Raw genomic sequence first — 21,791 nt, forward strand, 5'->3', positions numbered from 1 at the left:
TTCCTCCACAAAATCTCCAACATGATAAATGCAGTTTTTCCATATCTAGTTACTTATCAGGACAGAGCCAATCAGGATAACCTACTGTAATTCGTTAAGGCTGACATCTTGTGGTTGCTTTTGGTATGCAGCCTTCTGAGTTTCTTACAAAAGACAGAATTTCTCCCTTTACTTAAACAGCTCTCTGCCACTGGTTGTGCATTAGCTACGCGGTTCTGAGAATTATTCAGTATCCCCAACAGCGAGCTGAGAAAAGAAGCAGTGCTAGTATCACAATTTACTTTAATTTCCCTTCATTGCTCTATGGTTTTGGTTTGCCAATGTACCAGAGCATTCCTATCACTGCTGTCACAGCCCACCTTAACAAGTCTCTCTGAACGTGTGGATATTTAACAGCTCAAGTATTTTAAAAACTGTTAGAAATCTTGTACACCTTGTACACCAAACAAACTTAAAGGCCAATGGCTAGGGTAACAAGGGAGCAGGCTTTAGTCTGGAAATCTCTTGAGTGATGTTCTCTGTCTTTTGGGAATTAAAAGCTACCAGAGCCCAGCTGGAGCAGCAGAATGCATGTAGTTAGTCCTGCCTTTCCTATACATTTAGTCAAGATAGTTACCGGGACACAGAAGTACTCCCTAAGGTTTCGTTGTGTATTTTATTGTGGTGTCAGAGTAAAAGATGCACTGCCAATGTCTGCAAAATAGAATCCATTTCAGAGCAGAAAATACTATTATTTTCAGTCCAGACAGTGTAGTAGTTGCTGGAACTTTTTGAATCTGTGGGATGGCTTAGTAATATAAGGCTAAATGTTCATACTCTACTGAATTTAAAGGTAAATTTTTTTTGGACAGACATTTGCAACTTTCACTATGTAGACACAAAGCTGGAAAGAAATTTGGGCATTTATCTAAAGCTTTTTGATCTTCCATTTGTACTTTATTCGCAGGCATCATCAGCTTCTGCAGCAACACCTTACAGGAGGCTTGGGATACCAAGGGGAGTCCACCTGCATAGCACAAGCAGCAAGTATCAGAGACAAAACAGATCAGTTGTCTTCATTTATTTCTGTGTTAAGTAAGATCAGCCCAGTGTTTTCTGACGAGTATATATTTCATTCATTTATTTATTTGCTTGAGAAAAAAAAAAAAAGATTGCCTTTCTTTGAACTTTTCTGCATGACAGAATTGAATGACAACAACTACAGTCAGTCCAGTTTTAATATATTTCCAAGATGGAAATTAGTTTTTCAGGAGAAAAAGTGAATAGCTTTTGCTGTCCTTCAAAATAAAATTAATTCTAGAATGACAGCAAATACTGTCAATCTGAAAGCATTTTTTTTACAGTTAACGAAGACCTGAAACAGGGATAGATAATGAAAATCTCAGTATATTGTAAGCTCTAAATTTGTAGCAAAATCAATCATACAATTAGTTTCCTGTTCATTTGAAATATTCAGGTTGTTGTTCAGGATGCAATATAGCATTTCCGTGTTCACCTTGCAGGTTTCCTTATTGTGACCTCTGCTGAGTATAGAGAATTAATTGCAGGACCTCAAGTCATGATTGCTATTGCAGAGCTTCAAATATGCATGTTCTAGAAACGTGAGAGAATATAAAGAAATTGCTATAATTATCTGGAGGAAGAAAACCTCACATCTGTAGACAGATGCAGCTGCACAGAATAAAGATGAGAACACAACTAACCAAAGATGTGGCAGGGAAAACAGATCATTTGACATGACAGACAGCAAGACTGTCACACGGACAGTATCACCAAAGTTTGACAGACAAGGACAGAATGATTATAGACTTACTGCCCAAGCAGATGTTTAAATATGCTCTTTGCTGATTCCGCATAGGCTGATAGAGAGAGGAGCACAAGGATTAGCAGAACAAAGGGTTGTGCCGATGTCTTATTCACCCCATGGTATCTTCTGCTCAGAAATGCTTTGCGCAAAAGATGTGTTTAACCAAAATAAGCATGATTCTGTTTTTTAATATGAGAGATAGTTGTAAGCTTTTCAATCCCCAGTGAAGATCTTGCAAAGTTAGGGTCTATGGCATTACAAAAATAGTTCAAAGTATGTTCACTTTGATCCTTGAGCGCTGTTGATTTTTTTTTCCAAGGCAGAGTAAAACTTCCTTTTGAAAAATTAATAGGGAGAAATATAACAGAACTGTCAGAGTTGCTTCAGACCAGGAGCATGGATGTATTAGACAAAGAGAGAGAGCTAAAAACATATCTCTAAGTCTGGACACTTTATTACTGAGAAATTCCAGCAACTCAGCCTTAAGGAAATGCAGGTAGGAGTCAAGTAGAAATAACTGCTCCACAGAGAATAGAAATGGATGCTGAGCAAACTGTAATCGATGGTCTTTTAGTTTAGAGACACTGTTGACAGTCAGCATAAATAATGTAGGCATTGAAAATATATAATAACATTTTAACCTCATGTTATTACAGAAATAGTTCTAATTAGAATTAAAACAAATTAAGAAAGGTCTGTTTCTGGTGTAGTTTGCACAGAAAGAGAAACTGGGGGTTAGTAAAGTTTGTATAGCATAGCAGAGAAAAATAGAAAGAAAGAATTCGATAGCAAAAGAATGCAGATAGATAAAATAAATACAGAAAAAAATGAGTGGGGTTTTCTCTGCTGTCCTGACCCACGGCTACTCATTTGCCACTTGGCAGAACCACAACAACTGCAGTGCTTTCAGAGCCTTCTCAGAGAAAATTTCCCTCCTCAATGAATCTCTTTACAGTAAAATGAAAAGAAACACAGTCAAAATATACAAAATTTGTAATTTTCTAGAACTTGGCTTTCAGTATTGTTGGGGAACTTAGTTTATCCATTAAAAAAGAATATTAAAATGGGTTTAAGAAATCTCATTAAGTGAAATATAAAACCATTTTTTTTCCATAGGACAATATTCCTCAAAAATAAGACAAGATATAGAAATAATATATCTTATTTTGTAAGATATGCTACACATTATTATTGCTATTACTACAACCTTTATTATTATCACTTTTTCACCTATAACACAGACAGTGAGGCTCAGAACTCAAATCTGAACAGAGCCAAATTCACACTTCATTTGGCAGTAGACATTAAAATGTAGACAAAATCCATATTCTTACTATTTTCTTATAAATCCCATTGACAAAAAAGTAAGGCTGCATTGATTGTTTTTAAGATGGATATGCAAATGAAACAATTGATTTCCAGTCAAGGTAACAGACAAAAGTGAAACTACTCAATGCTCCATTTTCTTATTCTCAATACTATTGGCAACAAAGCTAAAGATAGATTTTTTGTGATAGAAAAGCATCTGGAAAAGCAATGATTCATGTATATATGTATAAAGCCTACCTACCCCATGATACACAGCTATTAGATCCCGGTACGGTTGCTGTAAGTCTAACCAAAGCAGTGTTTTACACAGCCAGCTGTACTACAATGTGATGGCACAAATTCGTGTATCGTACAGACGTGCAGCAGTGGAACTCCCAGAGGTCCATGTGGGTTCATCGCCACCTCCACCACCGGGGTTAGGTGCGGTCCTGTGTCTGGAGCGGTCCGAGATGGTTTCCTCGTTCCCATATGGACTTGCTTCCATGAGTGTCTTATATTCCCTGGCAGCACTGTAGGAATGAGGAAGGCAGCTGGATCAGGTCTCTGTGAGTTAAGCTGCCCTCAGCTATCATTCTGTGAACCCTTCGTCTTTAGCAGAAGACACAGGCAGTTTCCAACCTCGGGCTGCGGCACAGCCTGCAGGGAGCACGTGGCTGTTGGGGAAAGTGGCTCCAAGCCACATTCAGATGATGTGCTGGCTCCCAACACGGCGATGCAGCAGGGAAGAACATCTCTGCTGGCAGAGCTCAAAGTGAATCAAGGCCAGTGGAACTGCAGGGGGGAAGCATATCCAATCATGCCTCTGTATCCGGAGTATCCCATAAAAATATCATATTCCTTTGGTTTATTCCTTGATGAAATGTGACAAATCACACTATCTGCTCCTTCAGTATGAGTGGCAGACTAAAAAAAAAATCCTAGTATTTTACTTATTTTTAAAGATTTTATAATATTTTTCCCTTGAAGAAATCTGATATTTCTCTCAAGTAGTCCTGTCTTATAGTTTGCCAGTAAGTAAAGAGGGTGAAGTGAACCTGAACTTTAGAAGATTCTATTTTTATTTTTATTTTTATTTTTTTAATATTTTTTGGTAAAAGGAGAAAAGAGAATATAGTTGAAATGCATTTACCCACACTTAAAATTTTAGCATCTAGTAGATGCCAGAAAGGTCCTATTTAGGATTGGACATTAGGGCTTAGCACTGTCCAGAGAAGCCTCTTTGTGAGAACCTAACAATCCAGTGACATTCAAGATACAACAAAAATGAGATGCAAGGTTCACTGAAGCCACACTGAAATCATAGTGCCACAGATTTATCTGGGGATTTAGAAACAGAAATATCAATTTCTCTCTTTCTTCTATGCTGTAGACCAGCTAGCTTAGAGATTTAATAATTTGGTATGTCTGTGTCAAGAATGTGCAGAGGAAAAACAGACCAAAAGAGCAGAAGGTTTTTATTTTTATTTAGCTTTGCATTCCCTTTCTGACAACAATTTGTAATCCTCCAAATCCTGAAAAGAAAAAAATAAATCTCTGAAGAAAAGCCTGGCAAAATAAATGCCATGAGCTCCACAGCTTTAATTGTTATGATGCTATTATCTTTTGGGAAAGAAACATAGCCCAGCTCTGCTCTCCCCAGGGAATGCTGAAGGCTATTGGCAGTCAGTTTCCTGTAAAATTCAGGGACACTGCTTCTCTCACGGGAGTAATAATTGATTTGATTTCATTTGCTATGAAAGACAAATTTCACCAACTGCTTTTAGGACTGAACGTGGCATCTGTAGATATGCGAGTGCATTGGATAGATACGCTCGTGCCTGCTTATCTCAGCATTGACGGGAACTCCGCTGACTGCATTCGGTGAATAAATGACTCGAAGGCTTTCAGTAAGCTGGGAACCTTAAAATTTCCTTGGAATGGTGTATCTTGCTTGATTAATAAAATACAGAAGCATTATTGATGACAGCTGTCATGGTGTAACTATTTTTAGCTAATTTTACTACTTTCAAGTAATTTCAACCACTTAATAGTTCTGGTTTTGAGACCTAGGCTTACTATAGAAAGAATCAGACACCCCCAGAAGGTGCTTCCTCCCTGTGCAATACCAATTTCTACACCAGATGGAATTAGTTACCACCTGGAGGTGCCTAATTGACCTTTCTGTGGCAGTCAATATAGGCTGGACAGTAGCAGTACCACTGGCAAAGCGCACTGTTCAATTAGCTATTTCTCAGGACACACTAATAGCTTGTAGGGCTGAGATGAGTCTTTTTTAGGGGATGAGGTCTACTGAAGTAGTTCACAGAAAAAATAAATAAAAAAAGGACCCTGAGGCCATTTATGCACCCTTCAAAACAGCTGGGTGGATCTAGAGTCTAAGGCAGCCTCTAAAAGTGATACTGAAATTTGTGATCACTGATGCTGAATGCACGGAGATTAAATTACCACTGTCTGGTTTGCTCTGGATTTTCCTTCCTTGAGTTTTTATAGTCAGCAGCCAAAGGAGATGTTAGACTTCAGGAGATGCTTTTCCTTATATACTTCTTCCTGCTGTGGTGGAAAGAGCAAGGCTTAAAAGCTGCAAATGCCCATCAATGTGTCCTATCAGTTTGGGAGTGTCTTGGCAAGTAGAATGAGTTTGTGTAAGAAAACCTGAAACAGAAACAAAAAATGCAGGAGCAAAATTAAAGTCAGGGTAGCTTGGCTTGTGATTTTTCCTGATGAGTCAGGGAAGAGGTAGGTTTTCCCTACCCTGGTGAGGTTCACGTCATCTATCCGGATAGCAGGTCTAATTAGATAGGTAGCAGAAGACCCTGTATTTAAGTCACTGCACCCACTGAGGATCTCAAAAGATATTTATTTAGAAAGGATATATATTTTCAAGTTTCACACACACAAGGAAAGGGTCTTCAAGAGGTCATTTAATTCATCCTTCACCTAGGAATTGGAGTAAGCTCTAGACTTAGCCCTGAATGACCTTAGCCCTGAAGTTCTTTGAAACTCGGAATGAAAGGAAAAAGCTTTGGACATACTCACACATCATCACTGTTTAATGGCACGCTAATATTGTTTGTTTCTGTTAGCACCATCAGCAGCCATGTGATTCACCCATGTGATTCTTTTTCTAAGCAACACTTAAGCATGAAGACATTCTGTAGTTGGTCCTTTTTCCTTTTTTAAATACCAATTAAATAAGAAAAAGAAAAGGACAATTACGACATGTTCTGGACCAGCAGAGGTAGATTGTGACATAGGATGGATTTCAATTCCATAAATAATGTGATGACACCTCTTTTATATCCTATTGCTTGTTCCTTCATCTCTCTCTCTCCTTGGCCAGAAGAAACCTGATAAAATCAAGCTGGGGTAACATACTTGTTGAAAGGGCTCCTCTACTCCATGAAGTACTGCAGCAAAACGAAACACATTTCTCTCATAATATTTTAAAAAAGCATTTAGTTTTTGTGCATAGGACTCATTTTTCATCTTATACCTAAGTCTCCACACTTAGAGAAACTGCTCTGTACAAGTGTCACAGGTGAATATTGTCCTGGCAAAGATGTCATGCAGGCATGGAAGGGAAGAAGGAGGAAAGCGCAGAAAGACCCAAGTGCCTGAACCCTATGAACAAGGGAGGAGCAAAGCATTGTTTCTAGAACACAACAATAGGCACATTTGCTCATCTGTGGAGGACAGGAAAAACACCGACGTGGATTTAAAAATGCCAGGTGAGAGCAAACAGTATTCCAGGTGGGAACCTTCGTGCCATGTAAGACCATGGTTCTGTCTGACTTCTTGTGTCTGACCATGATGAGTGATGGATGAATATGTTCTCCTACCGACCCTCGCATACTCGGATGGATTTTATGGAATGATATGTGTGCAGTGTGATTCTTTACCTGGTTTCGACTCCCATTTGTGGAAGCCTGCAGTTCAGTGACTGAGTCAGACTGCACCAAAACCCATCGTGCAAAAAATCTGCTGATGGCCCAGCACTCCGTGAACTGCTTAATCTTCATTGGAATCCACTTGACACACTGGCCTCCACAGTTCATTTGTTATAAGCTTGTTGCCTGTTAACTTCATTTCCTAGTCACCTTCTCCATGCTGTATACGATATCTTTATCACATCCACTTGAGGCTACTCTTTTCACGTGAAAGTGTCCTAAATTTGTTTGCTGTTTCTCACAGACAGGCCATTTCACATAACTGACCATTCTTCTTGCTTCTTTGTAACTTCTCAGAGGGAATAAAATCTTCCTGGAGAGCCAGGTTGGGCTGAACCAGAAGTGTCCACAGTATTCAATATATGTATCATTTTTCTGCTCTTAATTCCTTTCCCAGTAATCTCTAGAGCAGTCATCTTTTTCTTTCTTCCTTCCTGTATTTTACATTTTTCTCCTGGATGTTTACATATTGATGTACCTCTCAAACTGTCTAGAAAACAATGCTGATATGCCTGGCTTCTGAGATTCTGCTTAAATCACAGGACGTTACATCACAGTTTTCAGTCCCTGGTTTTGATTTTTTTTTCCTCTCTGTGTGTGTATGAATCCTGGTAATATACCAAGAAGTTTGCAGAAAACATATTTTAGAAAATCAAGTAGAGTTGGTGAAAAAAAATAAATAAATAAAATTCTTGAGCCTCTGTGTATGTATGAAAGATCTCTAGCAGATATCTTCCAGGTATTTAAGTAATGGGAACTGGAGTGCCACCTTTGTGTTCGCAGGGTGCTTAATGACAACTAATTGTACTGGGGAAATTGCTGTGTCAGCTGGTGTCAGTGTGAGCCCTGAGGTATAGATTATAGATTGCATATTCCAGAACAGGGCAGCACAGCAGCATCCTGAGCACTGCCTGTGCCCCACTGTAAGCACTTCTCAAAGAACTGACACTGTACTGATTTTACAGCAATAACTGAGAACTGTTGTGGTTGTGACATTCCCTAGCTGAAGCATCTCCAGGATGTTTTGGCTTGATTACCAGACCATCCAATAATGCTTCCAGCCAAAACTTGTAGTTTTCCACTGCATTAGAGAATCCTTTTTACAAAAGTCTGACCTTAATTTATTAATTACATTTGAGTAAACATTAAACAACAGTATATGGAGCAATTAACTTTGGCTCTCTTTTCTCCTTCAAATACTCAGGCTTTCAAGAGATGCCCATTGCACTTAACAATTAAAACTGATACTCCTTTTAGTCTCTGCATCCTGCATCACGAATGCCTGTAATCAACCTAATTGGAGAATACAACATAAGTTTAATCTTCATATTTAGTTTATATTTAATTCTGAAATAAGAGTTGGTGTTCCTAGAGCAGATAGTCCTGTTATTACATTCTAGAGAGATTTGCACTACTGTTACTTGTACTTTCCTTATGCAGTCGCTGCTAATATTGTGTATAATTCACGTTACTTTAATATAGAACTATACTTTTTTTCTTTTCTAAGTTCTTAAAGTCTTAGATCCAGAGACACTTCCATCAGAGGTGGATTTGTTTTTCATTAGCTCACTTTTTTACTATCTTATAATCTCTGTCACATACCTCATAACCTGTCTCACCTACCTCTGATCTGCATCTTGTATCTTCCACTTTCACAATCCTGAGCGCTGGAGTTTTACTGTTTTTCATTTAAGTAAGCATTACCTTTGTATTTTGTAAACATAGATGAATTGAATCAGGAGGTCTTGCAAGTGAAAGGAATCAACCTCAGGTTAGTACCTACACCACTGAATCAGTTTTCATCTCCCAAGTTTCATCTCTCAAGTGTTCTGAGAAAATTGGCAGTGTCACTTGCCAAGAAACTGGCACTTGGTGTAAATAACCCTGCAGAAAGCCCACGAGCATTTTTTTTCTGAGATAAGATGAAACACTTCTAATAAGCAACTGCCACTGAAGTAGAGATACCCAGTAAGTTACCTACAAAATGACAACCCCCCAGAAGCCAAAAATAAAGTAAACATGTAAATATTTGTACAACTCACGGCTAAAGAAAGAAATCATCTCAAACCATGAACAATTACAATGTGTCAGCATTCTTATTATGTGGAAATAACATTTTTTATGTTACAGAGCTGTAAAACCAACAGATTCGAATACTGTAATTCCTAATTAAAACTAAAAAATACTCTTTCCATCACCAATAAAACAAAGACTTGAGAAGCAGATGGACTTTGCAAGACTCTTGAAGGTCGATATTCAAACTACGAGACCAATGCAGCCAACGAATGCCAATGATTAAGGTCTTTTCATCTAAATGCCCTCAAGAATTTTAACTTTCTCACTTTTAGATGGAATACCTCAGCTGCTATCACCTGCCAGAGGAGTTCAGGCTGTCATCTGGGTAGCTAGAAGCTTTTTGAAGACCATACAGTGTCATTGTATTTATTTATTTTTTTTAAAGATAATTTGGCAAATTAGCCAAAGATTTACGGGTTGTAAATCTGAACTTTCATTTGATTTCTGTTCTTTTTTTCATTTTTTTTTCTCTTGTTGAAAGCTGTCTTCAGAATTTAAACAACCACCCTGTTTTCATCTGCTATCTGTAAACTAAGACTGATTTCGATGAAGTACAAACTTTCATTCATCATCAGGGTGTATTCAATTCATAAGTCTTGTCTGCACAATCAACATCCCGATTACCTTTTAAAAATCTGTGAAAAATGAATCTGATAAAGGGACTGATAAACTGATAATTTCTTAGAGTAGACTGGAGTTGAACCACCACAAGCCTAGTATGAATTAGTTTGAGATGGGGTCTTATTGATGCAGTACATAGCTTTTTTTTTTTTTTTTTATAAACAGAACAAAGAAGTAAACCTTAAACAGTTATGTATTTAATTTGGCACACAGAACTAGATATCACAGTATACCCAATCATTTCTACGCTACTACAATATTTCATGTAATGCTAACCAGTAGAAGGCTATTTTACCACTACAGATATTATGAAATACTCTAACATCAAAGCTAGATCTAAGCTCCAAACTGCCTGGGGACAGTTATGGCCTCCTGAGGCAGGTATGACTTTTATGTGTTTCACTGTCTTTTATGAATTCTCTTTTCATGACCTTCTCCAGTGTTACTTACACCAGTTTTCAGCAGTTAGCACAACATTTGGCAAGAACTGCAACTGTACTATCTATTTTTCTTTGCTTTTGAAACCAGTTCCTTCAAGTTTTGTTCAGTGTCCCCTTTTGTCCAACTGCATGGAGAGAATAAACAATAGATCCCAATTTCCTTTCTGCTACTCATCATTTTCCTTTTTTTTTTTTTTTTTTCTCTGCACAAGGCAGAGTCTTAATTCAGTGATCATTACATGGAAGCCAATCCATGTCTGACTGTTTTTACTACCCCTTCTGAACCTTTTTCATTTCCTAGAGATTGTTTTCTCCAACTTATCATGGTGGAGTCATTGGAACATGTAACAAAGGTATTTTGCTCCATTATCTTAATGAAACACGGTACAGAATGAAACAATAAAAAATTACACAGAATCAGATGACAGATCCTTGTGGATTCCCATACACTTCCTTGCGGATTCCCATACACTTCCTTGCATATGGAAGTTAGTCATTAATAACAACTTGCTGGGGTATGATTACCCCACCTTTGAATATAATGTATGTTAGGTCATGGCATTTTCACGTAACACGTAGTTCCTTTGTTTGTCAAGGTGCCATTAAGTAACACCTGAAGCATTATTAAGGGCAAAATACTTAACTTTTAATGCTTCTACACATTTGATAACAGGTATTGTACTGCCAGAAATAAAGTACAGTGGTGAAGTGCCGACGGACTCATGCTGCAGGTGTTTCCCTGTGGAGGCTCCGGTGCCCGCAAGCAGTTTGTTCTGGCACTTCTGCAGGGACCGAAGTTACATGGAATTGTTTTACCCGGTGTTTATCTGTCGTTGCAGCTGGCAGTGACAACTGAAATTAAAAAGGAAGACACAGTAACGTATGCACACTTGTTTATTGCTTCTTATGTCTTGGTCTGTATTATTGATAGCACTAAATGCTGGTTATTGTTGTTGTTTTTAAAGTTACAGCTCCTAGATAAGACCTTTTCCGTGTTTACTTCAGAAGGGATAATGAAGCCAACCACGCTGTCACCCTCCCCTCAGCTCCCCTCAGCCCCCCGGCCCTCCCCACGCCGCCATTTCCCTGCGTGCCCCGGCCCGCCCCGCATGCGCAGAGGGTCGGGGGCCGGCAGCGGCCCGGGCAGCCTGGGCGCCGGCACCGGCACCGCCGCCATGGGCTGAGGGCGGCGGGGCGGCGGCGGCGGCGGCGGGGGGGGGCTGTCGGCGGCGGCTCCGAGGATGGAGAGAGCCATGGAGCAGCTCAACCGCCTCACCAGGTCCCTGCGCCGCGCCCGCACCGTGGAGCTGCCGGACGGTAGGAGGAGGAGGAGGAAGGGGAAGGGAGCGGCCGCCTCTCGCTGCCCGCAGCCCGGGCACCGGAGCCTGGAGCCCGGCGGCTGTGGCGGGGGGCGGCTGGGCGCCCCGTGGGGCTGAGCCCGGAGACGTGGCTCGGGAGGACGGGAGCCGGCTCCCTCTGGGGATTTCTCGCTTTGAACTAACCGGAGCCATTTCCCCGTTTCCCTCTCCTTTCACGATCCCCGCTGCCCGCCGAGGCCGGCGGTGCCCCCCAGTGCCGTGGGTCCTGGTGCAGGGTCCCGGGCAGCCGCTGCTCGGTGTCACCGGGCCTCCGCTTCCAGCCGGGATTTAGGTCCTGGGTTAGGTGCTGGCTCGCTGGCGATGGCAAACCTCTTTTCTTCTTTGTCTGACGCTGAGTTTCGTCTGAAAAGGTGCCCCAAGTCGCTGCCACCAGTAACAGCCTCGCTGGTGTGGCTCCAAACTTCTCATGCGGCCCCGTACCAGGGTGGACTTGGAAAAACAGCTGCAGGCTCTTGGGACAAATAGTTGAGTCTTCCAGCTGCGTCCGGCTGTAGGCTACCCCTGTGAAAGCTTTTGGAAATGCAGAGGTTCTGATCTCGTGAGTCATGTCCCGACGCTGTACTTCCTTCAGGGACTTGTTCCTGCAGATGAGTCTGCCGGCTTTCGTTTCCAGCGTTGGAGGGGAAGGAATAATTCACGGTTTTCTCTGTGCTTTCCCCGCTCGGACTTCCTGGCCTGGCTGCTGTGCCCTGCCCTCGTTGTCCCCTGGGGACGGGTTTGATGCCTGCTGTGCGGTTACTCATGCATGACCCAGAATGACAGACATGTTTTGGATGGATTTTACTGCTTCTCATAAACCCTTGAATAGCAGCAGTGAAAATTGTTAACATAAGTTCAGACTTCCAGGGATAACATGGTAGCACCCGCTCAACTAATTGATGATGGAGATACAAATAATACTTAGCACAACCTGTGCCTGTTAGAACTACTATAAATTTACTTCTGTACTAGTGCAGACAAATTCATGCTGAATTTGGGTTCAGAGGTTTTTTTCCTATCTTGGGCATTATTATCTTACTCTTCAGAGGTAATTACGTCTGTGGCAGTGCAAATGCAAGCCCTGCGACCTTCAAAACAGATAACTCCCTTGCCTTGCAGTGCAGAAGGAACTTCAGCCCTACTTATTCCCTAGGAACTGCATGAAACAAACCATGGATGGACTGAAGTAAGGAGACAGATGGATTTTAGGCATTAAAGGTCCAAATTACATTCCAAGTAAACCTCTGTTCGGTGTCATCTGGCTCTGAGTACACCTTAGTAGATCTCTTCTCTTTTGACCTGGCTGTTCCCTGGGTTCGTGCAGGCCTGCCCAAACGGTTCTTGAAAAACAGCTCTTGCAAAAAGTGGGTTTGGGATGTAGTGTTTTGCTCCGAATCTGTACTGACAGGATCAGCTTAGTAAATGTCACCCCTGGTCTGTTACGGCATGCAGTTTGGTGGCTTCTTGTGTGCCGTGTCTGGCCTCTTCAATTACGATTTTTTGAATAACTTTAATTGGAAAGATGAGAATGTTCACTTCTGCTCTCCATCCTAAAGCTGAGTTATAGTGCTCTCTTAGGAAGTGAAGAGGTATCTTTGAACTTCCTTGTGTTGAAGGTGCTAAATCCAGTTATTTAGCTTCCTTTGCATGTGCTCTAGCCATTAGGGAGTTTGTTATATGGTTGGTGCAGACACTTCTTTGAGATTGTGATCTCTGCCAAATTCAAGCCACCGCCTGTTACGAAATAATATGTGCATCTTGTCAGGGCGGGATTCTGGATGATGAAATTTCAAGTGATTTTTTTTTTTTTCCAAAGAAGCATCTCCGGAGTCCGATGTTAGTGAATACACTGAGCTAACCTTGCCAACATGACATAGCATTTGTTTTTTCATCATTCTTCTGAAGTATCCTTCAGCAGACGTTCTCTGGGCACTTAAGAGCTCGACACAGATTTCTGGATTCTGCTCTCAAGGCTCAGTGCCTGAAACCTAGGCCTTGCCACCTGAAGTTGCAAGTCTTAGGCCATTAGGTATTCGTCACTTGAGATGCAAACAACTTAAATAACGAACTCTCTAAGTTCATGAGGCATGTAGTGCTTTTTCTCTCCCTTGTATGATGTACTTTACTTTGAGTCCATAAGAGTTTGCTTATGAATAGGGATAATATTTACCAAAAATAGACACAAAAGCTCCTTAGTCCGAAACCCTTTTAATTAGCTCTGTAAAGAAATTGTACAGAATGTACACTTTATAAAGTGGTCATACTGAGAGAGACAGTATCGTTCTATTTCTAATATCATTCTGTATCGTTCATTTCAGTCTATTTCTGTCACTGATCTGCATGATTGTGTCCTGGCCTTTTTTCATTGCATTCAAACATGGAATATGAAACAGATTACAAGTGAAAATGAAATGTATTATATTCAGGTATTCAAGATGAGAGACAAAAAATATGAATGGTTGTGGACTAACCTAGATTAAAGAAGTTACTTTTCCGCTGTCATTATTCCTGTGAGTTTGTTAGTCACCTTGGAACACAGGAAATTTCCTTCTTTTTAAAATAATTGTGTTCTATTTTGGTTAATGCACATTTTTTAAATACTTTAACTTAATTAACAGAATTAACAGTTAAAAGAATAGATGGAAAGCATACTGTATTGAAAATTCTGTAATTATTACTTTGTAAAAGAGAGAAACATGTTAAAATTTCATGTATTTCAGTCATGTTCATTACCTCTTCTAAGTATGGCGTATTTTTCTTTATATCATAACTTTAGGTACCTTTAACCTATGTAGTAAGAATGAGCTATTGAACAATGGACACTTTAAAAAGTGAATTATTGTTGCTAAATGAACTTATTTCACGTTAAAGATTTCTTTATGTTAACGGAATAATTTAATTTCTTTGCAGATAATGAAACTGCTGTCTATACGCTAATGCCAATGGTGATGGCTGACCAGCACAGGTGAGAACTTCTTTACATTTCCTAGTTTTTTGTTTTAAGGTCATAGAAAACAGTGTGTTTGCTGCAGCTGCTAGAGTTCTCTCAGGAGATCTGCTGCTGAATTGAGTTATCTTCTGTGTGCTTCCCCATGTATTTTTACCTGAGAAACCTGTTTTATTTTATACCTTAGACTGGAACTGGGATTTGTTCTATTGATGCATAAAGAGGAGTTTGTGCTAGGATAAGAAAAACATTGTTTTGTAACTAGGTTGTAGCTTCAAGTGTGTATTTTTTGATGTAAAAGCTGTTAATCTCATGTAGACAATGAGGTTGATACTTCTGGGATTCCTCAGATGAGCAGGTGTTTCTCTTACTCAGCTGTCCTCAGTGTGTTTGGAACTTGGGTGCCATGCAATGCCAGCGAAGTAGTGCTGCCACTGGTTTGTAGGCAAGCAGGTAGTGTGCCTCCTGCTGAAAAAGTAAATTGCTTATCTAATCAGGATAAACATTTGTTCTACATAATATCGTGTTGATATCGTGTGCATACGTTTTAAATTATGTGATCAGCTCATTGCTGGAGGTTGGAATGACTGGTTCACTTGTAGTCTGACTTATTTTGAGATATTTTATCTTAACTAATTGTTAGGGCTTGAAGGGTTTTATTTGTTTATTTCTTATCCTATTACCATATCATGTGTCTTCCTACATGATTATAGTGATCTCGTGTACAAGTCTTCCTTCTGAACTTTATGTTTAGGAAATCTGCTAGATATCTGGATAGGATGCCTGTGCTGAGTTAAGAAGGAAGATGTGAGTTCGTAGATTTTCAAACCAGAGCTAGTGTTACATTTGTTTTCTGTCTGCAAAGACGTGATTTGGCCATCCAGTGTAATGGTAAGTAGTTTACATTTGAAGCTTGTGCCCAGTGTCACAGTTCATTTTTTTTATGTACAAGTCAGAAGTGGAAGAGTAAAAGTGTTAATGTGCAGATGCTTACAGGCATTTGGAACTCTTCTTCAGAAATCAGTTGAAGGAGAAACAAATTGTGATCAAGTAAGAAATAGAGTACTTGTGTACAAGTTGCAGTAAATACTTTGGATGTTGTGAGCTACTTTTTATTAACATTTTATATCTCTTTTTGAAGGTCTGTCTCAGAGCTGCTATCAAATTCAAAATTTGATGTGAATTATGCATTTGGACGTGTGAAGAGAAGTTTGCTTCATATTGCAGCAAAGTAAGACTTATTAGAGTCCAGACCAGAAGTTAACAATGAAAGTAATACCACAAATCTAAGGCACCAATGTAAGCTGGAAAACTCTGTAGTATCAGTTAACATTTGTTTTTGCACTACTTTTGATTTTTTTTTTTTTTGTTCTTTTTACCAAGAAAAAAGTCTCTCTATTGAGAGGACAGGTTTTACACGTGATATCAAATGGCTTTCCAAATTCTAGTGAATTCTAGCACCTTGGTGGATACTTTTTTCCTTTCTCACTGGGAAGCAGCTGTTCCAAATTTCTTCATGTGACTGTAACAGAAGGGGAGATAAATTGGTCATTCTCTTTTAATGTATTTTTAAATAATATTTATTCTGTATAAAGGACTTGCATGCAAGTTTTAAATGTGTGACCTGGATTTATTATTTATGTAGCTTTTCTGTGTGATAAATATTCATTGCCAAGAAACAGCTAGATTAACATCCTTAACAGAAATGAACCAGATAGTTTTTGCAATGGCCTTTCAGGAAACTAAACTGTAATGAAAAAATGCATTGCATTAGATCCTGCTTTAAATGTTCAAAAAAAAAAAAAAAAAGAAATAGTGGTATTGCATATAAATAGCAGGTATTTGGGCACAATAAAGTTAGAAGTTCTGGCTTTCTAAGCAGACTGTTTAAGAACTATTTTCTCCAAGCTTTACATTTCTGAATGACGTGCTTCTTTTATAAAATTTACTTAAAGAAGAGCTTAAAAATGCAGGCAAATTTTTGCAAAAAGACTTAACTTAAAAGTTTCTTTGAAATGCTAGATCTGTTGATCACAAAACGCAACAAATCATGTTATGCTGTTTGTGGATTCTCCTTTATCTTGCCTGTTTATTGGATCACTGAGAGGTCATCAAGATGCCATTTTTGCAACTTATTGTACAGTTAGGCTACAGTTTCTTTGTGTTGGTGTTTAGTGGTGCTGTCATTGAGGAGACCAGTAACAGTAGATAAACTGGTCAGGACAAATACAAAAATATTATACGTTTATCCTCCTTCTCCGCCCTTCTTGTTCAGAAGTGAAATAAACATATATTCCAAATTTTCTGTGTTCTTGGTGACACTGATTATCCAGAGGAGCTGTCCTATTATGAAAAATAAAAAAGAGTTACAGATTCAAATCAAATAGCAAAGAAGCATTTGTATGAGTTTTAGAATTTTTCTAATATTTAAACGTTTTCTGATATTTAAACTTCTAACTGCAACTTCCAGATGCTGAAGTGTCAGAAAAAAATAATATTGGAATTATTATTTAATGGCAAGTTCAGTGCTGTGAATAGATGAAAGATGAAGGAGATGAGAGGAAATTGTAAACAAAACATTGAAGGGATAAAGCACATTTTGATTTACATTTTAAACAATTGATAGCCTTAAAGATCGGCTGTTGGATTTTAAAGTCACTAAAGGCTATCATGAATTAATTTATACAAGTTATGATCAGTCAGTTCTCACTATATTGAAGCATCTTTCCTTTAGCCTTGTGTAACTTGAAGTATGAAGGTGTAAAAAACATTTAGTATTAAGAGTTTTGGCTGATTACAATCTGTACATAGTACTACTGTTTTTATATTGATAAAAATTTGCTTTGTAAATATCCTTGTTATCTTGTTCTTAGCTGTGGATCAGTTGAATGCCTTGTTCTACTATTAAAAAAAGGAGCAAATCCAAACTATCAGGACATTTCAGGATGCACACCTCTCCATTTAGCAGCAAGGAATGGGTAAGAAAATCTTTAAAACTTAAATAGGTGTTGTACTTAATGCAGTTGAGCTGCCATGTTCTGTAATATTTTTGCGTGGTTCAATAAAATACTTTGGCTTTCACTCTTGAAAATAGGGATGGCAAATGGAACTCGAAGGTTAAAATTCTTACTTTAATATTCAAGAAATTATGTCATAAGTGCCAGTTTCAGTGTCAGGCATTTTATTGCTTTCTTTTAAGCAGGTTCTTAGTTACTTAACATCTCTATGATCCTTACAACTGTCATCAAATAAAGAGTGCATTTACGGTCCTCTTAGCTAAGTAAGGTAAGATTTCAAAGATGATACTGTAAGGGGTTTGAAGGGTTCAGAGATTTCAAGTTTTTGCTCAGCTAATGTCTTCAAGGTAAGTTTTACTGCAAGGAAAGGAATACAAAGTTTGCACAAACAATATTAAGCAGGGTGAAGTAAGCAAACACCTTTTTGTATTTGGTTACGAGCTTAGGTTACACTGCTGTGTCTAAAAAAAAAATAGGGTTTTAGAGTAAAAATGATTTACTTTCTCTTTTTTAGTTGTTGTGCCTTTGGTCCAAGTTGTAAAGGCTCCTGAGAGACTTCTACAGTGTTATAGGAAAATAACACTTCTTATGTATCAGGGTAGTATGTGCAAGCTGTTAGTGTATATGACAAGCAGTCGACCTGATCGTTGGCAAAGGAGTGGAATACAATTTACACATGAAGCCCAGTACAAAAGAATTAGAAGTGCAGGAAAACACATTACAGAAGATGGTGGTGGAAGGTGGTCTTCAATATTATCTTCAGTACAGCAGATAGTTCTAGGACTTGATTTGTGTTCCTTTTGAAAATAATTTTAATATTTAGCGACTTTGGATTTATAGTGGCATGTACAGTTCAGTACTCTTAACCACCCACCATCTATTTTCTTCCTTTGTAAGTTATTTGTGATTTGGAGTGTTACCTATACCTTTATCTCACATCTAGGATACTGCTTCTCACTTGCAAAGACTTTCCACAAATAGTCCTATTACATTGCAATTTTTCAGATGACTTGGTGAATGTAAGTGAAATAGAACAGAGATGGAAGTAAAGTATTCAGCCTTTCTCAAAATGTTAGTTGCATACATAATTTAAGGGAAAAAAAGTCACTGAGAGATTATTACTGTTGACAAATTGTTGCACAGAAACTGTAAACTCTTTCTAGAAGTATACTGAATTTGGCATAGTCTAGCTTGAGTCCCTTAGCTCATATTTAGAGTATACCTCTGCTGCAAACCAGTTTCAGAACAAAGTATCTGACTTCAAGCAGCTTGTCAGCTGGAGCAACTACTGATGTTGTTTGGTATAGGTTAGTTGTATAAGAGATCACATATGAAAACAGTCAATGTTTAATAAAAAGTTTTTCAGGGGAGGTAATCCGCTGTTTACTGGGGAGAGTGTTTTTAATGTGATGTTAGAACGTGCCTTAACTGTTATCTCTAATTGCTTTTTGTGAAAAATGTCAACTTCTTGTTTTGCCGTGTTAAAGATTCTTTTCTCATTTCTTGTGAGAAAATAACATTACCCTGAATAAACTGTCTCACAATTATGTAATTTTTATTTTGAAATTAAAGTTTTGCAGTGCTGGAAGTAAACCAGGTTCCATCTCTGAGGCCAGTGATGGCTTTCTCCCTCCAATTTTTACCAAAATTTCTGAAAGTGTATTTTTGGTAACGTGAAATTCCTTTGCAGTAAAACCTGTCAAAATTACTAAGCCTTTTTTTTCTAAATCTTTTAATATCTTAATTCTCAACCTGTAGTATGTGGAATCACACATATAGTAAAAGTTTTTTTTTTTTCTTTTTAGAGTACCTGTATGTTATGAGTAACTGAATTGTAGCATAACTGGTACTGCAAATGAGGAGGAGGTAGTGTTTAGTACACAGGAGGAGTATCTGTAGGAGAAAGGAGAAATGGCCAAGGGGCACATAATGAAATGCAGAAATAGACACGGGAAACAGTTATGTGGAAGAGAAACATAGTTGTGAGAGGTACTAAATAAAAAGGAGTGAGAATAAGCTATTAAGGGTTAAGCACTTAGAACATTAGAGAGCAGTAAAAGACCAGCAAAACATGAAGTAGGAAAAACACTCCTACTTTCATTAAGGCAGTTTGTGTACTTGCCAAAGATTTACAGAGTGTTACAATGAGCATCTCATTAAATAATGATTTAGTGGTATACTGTAAATGTGTTCACTGAAGTGTACAGATGATGATGAACTTTATGGATTTCCGTTAGCTGGACTCCAGTGTCTCGAGAGTGTGGTTCATGCTGAACTGAAGCTGTTAGAGTGGTAGTTGAGTACTTCTACACTTTCCACAAAAACATTCAGCTGCACAGGTTTTTTGTCCCTTGCTGTCATATGTCACACTTACTGTGTGAATCTCTAGTGCTATTGATAATCACTTCTTTCTTTCAGATGCTCAGTACCATAGTCTTTGTAAAGTAAAACTGCCTGCTGTGGTTTTTACAGTGATGAATTAGATTGAGTGAGCGGACCTTAGGAAGAATTTGGTCTTTAAATGATTTTGCATGGCTCAATTGTAATGTTTTATTTTGTTTATAGCCAGAAGAAATGTATGAGCAAGCTGCTGGAATACAGTGCAGATGTCAACATTTGTAATAATGAAGGCTTGACTGCAGTAAGTACTATTAATTCTCATGGTGATCTTGAAATGAAAGCAGAATTTGAAGGTTGTGATTTCTTAGGCTTTTGCCATCTCACATGTAACTAAATAAAGCTGCTGTGCCCAGTGCTCCTGAGAATCAAAAGGTGGTCAAAGTGTATGATATACAAAACTTCTATTTGTGAATATCTTGACAATAATGCAGTCCAATTTAAAATCTTATTTTTGAAATACTTGCATCAGTGCTTAAGCAAATATATCATCATTTTGAACTTAGATTCATTGGTTGGCTGTCAATGGACGAACAGAATTGCTTCATGATCTTGTGCAGCATGTCAGTAACGTAGATGTTGAAGATGCAATGGGACAGACAGCCCTTCACGTAGCTTGTCAAAATGGTCACAAGACAGTAAGTTTCTGAACTTTATTAACTCATTAAAGGCACAAAGAATTGGATAGTGCTTCAGTGTTGCTGTGTTATTTTTTTTTTCAGTCAGAAATGTGAAGAATTCTATTGTTTCTCTTAGTATTGACTGTGTACCCATCCATGGGAATAACCCATTTATTCTTATAGCGATGATTATTGTTACTGTTTGTGAGAGTTTAAGTGACTTGCTATGTATGGCTCAGATGTTCTTGTAGTAGTATTATTGCCTTGTTGACTGCAGTTTTTGATACAATGTTAAAAACTTCAAAATTTTTCTTGTTCTTTGTAATGATTCAGAATTGTACTAGCTATTCTGAGCTTTTGAACTCTGAAATTATCTTAATATACTCTGAATAAGAAATTCACAGAGTTGAATCTGATAACTATTTAAAATGAGAAGTAAACAAGTTCACATATATTCACATAGATCAATAAATGAAATCTAAGTTTTAGCCTCAGCCTTGCATTAGGGCTGAGTATGTAGTCTTAGACTAGAGGTCTGGATGCTGTACTTGAACTGCATTACAGCCATGTAGAGTCTTGATCTTGAATTATTGTCTCTGGGACTACTTACAGTTTGCAAAATTATCTTTTTTTCTACTCAGCTCCTTTCTGTTGCAGATCTTGACTTTGGAAGACCAAATTCTGAAAAGTTGATATCTGTAGAAATGTGAACAGAATACAGCAAAAGTTGTTTGATAGTTTGCTCAATATTTTCATATTTTAAATTATGCATACTTCCTTTTTACTTCTATGTGTTTAAAACTTAAGGTTGTGATAAGCCTGTTCATGTCTGTCATTATCTAGAGGTTTACTTCTGTTCAAAAAGTATTTTTTTGGTTTTTGTTTTGTTTTGAAGTGCTGGTATACGTTACTGGAAATTAAATACTTCAATGTAATGAGGCACGCATGACACTAGTTGCAAGCCATTAGACTTCTCCACTGCTGCCTTTCTAATGCTGGTATTTTCTTCTGTTACAGACAGTGCAGTGTTTGCTGGACAGCGGTGCAGATATAAACAGGCCCAACGTGTCAGGGGCAACTCCACTGTATTTTGCTTGCAGGTATGTATTCTCAACATTTGAATATTATGCTAGAAGTGAAATTGTGGAGTGTTTTTTTTTCCCCTTCAATAACAGTGATGAGAAGGCACAGAAATTAGGAAACAGAAAAGCTGACTTGTATTTAATCTTGCC

The 21,791-nt window shown here is 38.4% G+C and overlaps 2 protein-coding genes across 4 annotated transcripts in view; one reads left to right on the forward strand and one right to left on the reverse strand.

Annotated features, from left to right (window-relative positions):
- Positions 1-9,880: 9,880 nt before the first annotated feature.
- LOC308192656 (uncharacterized protein) lies at positions 9,881-12,764 on the reverse strand. The gene is made up of 2 exons (XM_080586450.1): positions 11,723-12,764; positions 9,881-11,072 (listed from the first exon to the last, which is right to left on the reverse strand). The coding sequence occupies exons 1-2, from the start codon at positions 12,144-12,146 to the stop codon at positions 11,044-11,046; spliced, it is 453 nt and encodes a 150-aa protein (XP_080442576.1). The 5' UTR covers positions 12,147-12,764; the 3' UTR covers positions 9,881-11,043.
- The window catches only part of HACE1 (HECT domain and ankyrin repeat containing E3 ubiquitin protein ligase 1), a 50,240-nt gene continuing 39,670 nt past the window's right edge, over positions 11,222-21,791 (forward strand). Inside the window, exons 1-7 of one of the 3 annotated variants that reach the window (XM_080586448.1) lie at positions 11,222-11,537; positions 14,489-14,543; positions 15,667-15,756; positions 17,399-17,503; positions 20,108-20,183; positions 20,446-20,577; positions 21,577-21,659. In XM_080586448.1, the coding sequence (XP_080442574.1) occupies positions 11,462-11,537; positions 14,489-14,543; positions 15,667-15,756; positions 17,399-17,503; positions 20,108-20,183; positions 20,446-20,577; positions 21,577-21,659 (617 nt within the window). In that variant the 5' untranslated portion in view covers positions 11,222-11,461. Of the gene's footprint in view, positions 11,538-14,488; positions 14,544-15,666; positions 15,825-17,398; positions 17,504-20,107; positions 20,184-20,445; positions 20,578-21,576; positions 21,660-21,791 lie in introns of all 3 variants that reach the window. The other 2 variants (XM_080586447.1, XM_080586449.1) reach the window with 2 other exon arrangements.

This window comes from Anser brachyrhynchus, assembly GCF_964034855.1.
Source record: "Anser brachyrhynchus genome assembly, chromosome: 3".
Taxonomy (NCBI): domain Eukaryota; kingdom Metazoa; phylum Chordata; class Aves; order Anseriformes; family Anatidae; genus Anser; species Anser brachyrhynchus.

Excerpts from the sequence above, each read along its gene's own strand:
- LOC308192656 (XM_080586450.1), bottom strand. The coding sequence starts at position 12,146 with ATGACTCACGAGATCAGAACCTCTGCATTTCCAAAAGCTTTCACAGGG. Across the intron at positions 11,073-11,722 it reads GAAACGGGGAAATGGCTCCG|TTGTCACTGCCAGCTGCAAC; the intron begins GTTAGTTCAAAG and ends TTTTAATTTCAG.